This window comes from Lithobates pipiens, unplaced genomic scaffold, assembly GCF_037356315.1.
Source record: "Lithobates pipiens isolate NorthernLeopardFrog02 unplaced genomic scaffold, aLitPip1_a1.2 Scaffold_27, whole genome shotgun sequence".
Lineage (NCBI taxonomy): Eukaryota > Metazoa > Chordata > Amphibia > Anura > Ranidae > Lithobates > Lithobates pipiens.
This window is the reverse complement of record NW_027507788.1, coordinates 31,350,782-31,352,805: the sequence shown is the minus strand read 5'-3', so window position 1 is coordinate 31,352,805 and position 2,024 is coordinate 31,350,782. Positions and strand designations below refer to the sequence as shown.

Here is a 2,024-nt window from a genome sequence, read left to right as displayed (position 1 = left end):
CGAAATAACGTCATCACATTAAGTACAATCGGATTTTCTGACAACTTTGTCCGACTGTGTGTATGCAACAGTTTCGGACAAAATCCGTCGGACAAAATTTGACGGATTTGGTTGTCAGAATGTCCGACCGTGTGTACAAGGGCTTAGACAGATTAATTCCGTTGGTCGCAGGCTGGTTGGTAAGTTGAGCTTGGAAATTCTTTGGTTTTATTTGACATTATGAATCACTTACCTGAGATCGAAGCCCCAGCAACAATCATTGTTCACCGCTCCGGCGACCAACATCATTTCCGGGGGCTACTTCCAGGTGTCGCGGCTCCGGCACTGTGATTGGCTGGAGCCGTGATGACGTCAGTCCTGCGCATGTGCACGGAAGCCCCCCGGTAACGGCACAGTCTACGTGCTGTTGCTTCAGTTTGCTTCAGTGCTTATGTGCCTATGACGTTGGCACATGCAAATACAGGGGATATCTCCTAAACCATGCAGGTTTAGGAGATATCCAGTTTAGCTACAGGTAAGTCTAATTATACGTTTGCCTGTAGTAAAAAGTGTGTTGTAAAGGGTTTACAACCACTTTAAATTTCAGTTCTGCTCATCTCTCTAGCAATTTCCTGCCTACATGCACTCACTCCAGCATTGGCTGCACATCATGGCTCTGGACCAGCTTCCTGATGGTGACATTGGACAATGATGGTGCGCAGTGTGGTTGATCCACTAAAGGCAAATTGGCTGTTCACTTTCCAAGGGAAGTTGTACCTTGCAAGGGAATTTGCAGAAACCTTCATTTCACATTACCTAGGATACCCAATTTGCAAGGAAATTAGAAAAAAGACCATGTTTGGTGGCACGTGATTGGATGATGGTTAGTTAGTAGAGCCTTACCTCATTAATTAAGCTCTGGGGCAAATTATCTTGCAAAGTACAAAGGAACAGTTAATTTGCCTATACCAAATCAACCCCAATGTTCTACTCGTATGCATATAGGCAGGGGAAAACCTGACAAGGTGACAATGTAGGAGCCCATGTGGGATACAGCTGACCCCCATAACAGGAAGTACCCGATCAACAGCCTTCATAGCCGGATTTAAAACAATTGAAAACAACTTTTGCAATTGTAGTTTCATGGGATTATATGGGATTATAGTGATTGGGGTTGATTCTACTTTAAGGAAGCCCATGTCCACCATTGGCGACACAAAGAGCCCACCTATATTATCCCATAGATTATTCATATTATCCAGTTCTGAAGACCTTCTCCGGTATGACATCTGCAGATCACTTGAGGATCCAGTTGCCTCGGGCAAAGTACAAAGAGTACTTGGGCAGAATATCTATCTGCTTCAGAAGTTAATTGGTTTCTAGTGCTTTCAACTTCCGCACAGGTGTTCAAACTTTGCACGTACCTGGTTAACTAAATAAAATGTTCTTCCAATTGTTAAATAAGAGACTATGGGTTTTGCCAAGAATTGTTAAAATTTTGGCATAACAAGGCACTCTAAATAATATAAATATCAATCCAATGGATATCCACTGCAGCAGAGTAAGCAGACTTGTCTATCAACTCAAAAACCTACAGATCTGAATTCCAGATTTCATAATCATGAATTCCATCCTTGCCTTCTTAGTCTTCAGTGGCGTGATTGCTACAGGTGAGAAAGTACTGAGAACAGTATTTTTTATTTTTTTGGGAGTAGAGTAACTTTGCAGCAACTTAACAAGGTGGCATGAATGAATTCCAGACATGTCATATTATACAGCAATAGTATATATATATATATATATATATATATATATATATATATATATATATATATATATATATATATATATATATATATATATATATCAGGGATAGGCAATTAGCGGAGCTCCAGCTGTTGCAGAACTACAATTCCCATGAGGCCTAGCAAGATTCTTAGAGCCACAAGCATGACACCCAGAGGAAGAGGCATTATGGGACTTGTAGTTTACCAACAGCTGGAGGTCCGCTAATTGCATATCCCTGATATATAGTGTATATCTAT

General features: G+C 40.9%; 1 protein-coding gene across 1 annotated transcript in view; it reads left to right on the top strand.

Annotated features, from left to right (window-relative positions):
* Positions 1–1,600: 1,600 nt before the first annotated feature.
* LOC143933141 (phospholipase A2 inhibitor gamma subunit B-like) overlaps positions 1,601–2,024 on the top strand; it is a 24,872-nt gene continuing 24,448 nt past the window's right edge. Inside the window, exon 1 of the mRNA XM_077456076.1 lies at positions 1,601–1,649. Within this exon, the coding sequence (XP_077312202.1) occupies positions 1,601–1,649 (49 nt within the window). The remainder of the gene's footprint in view (positions 1,650–2,024) is intronic.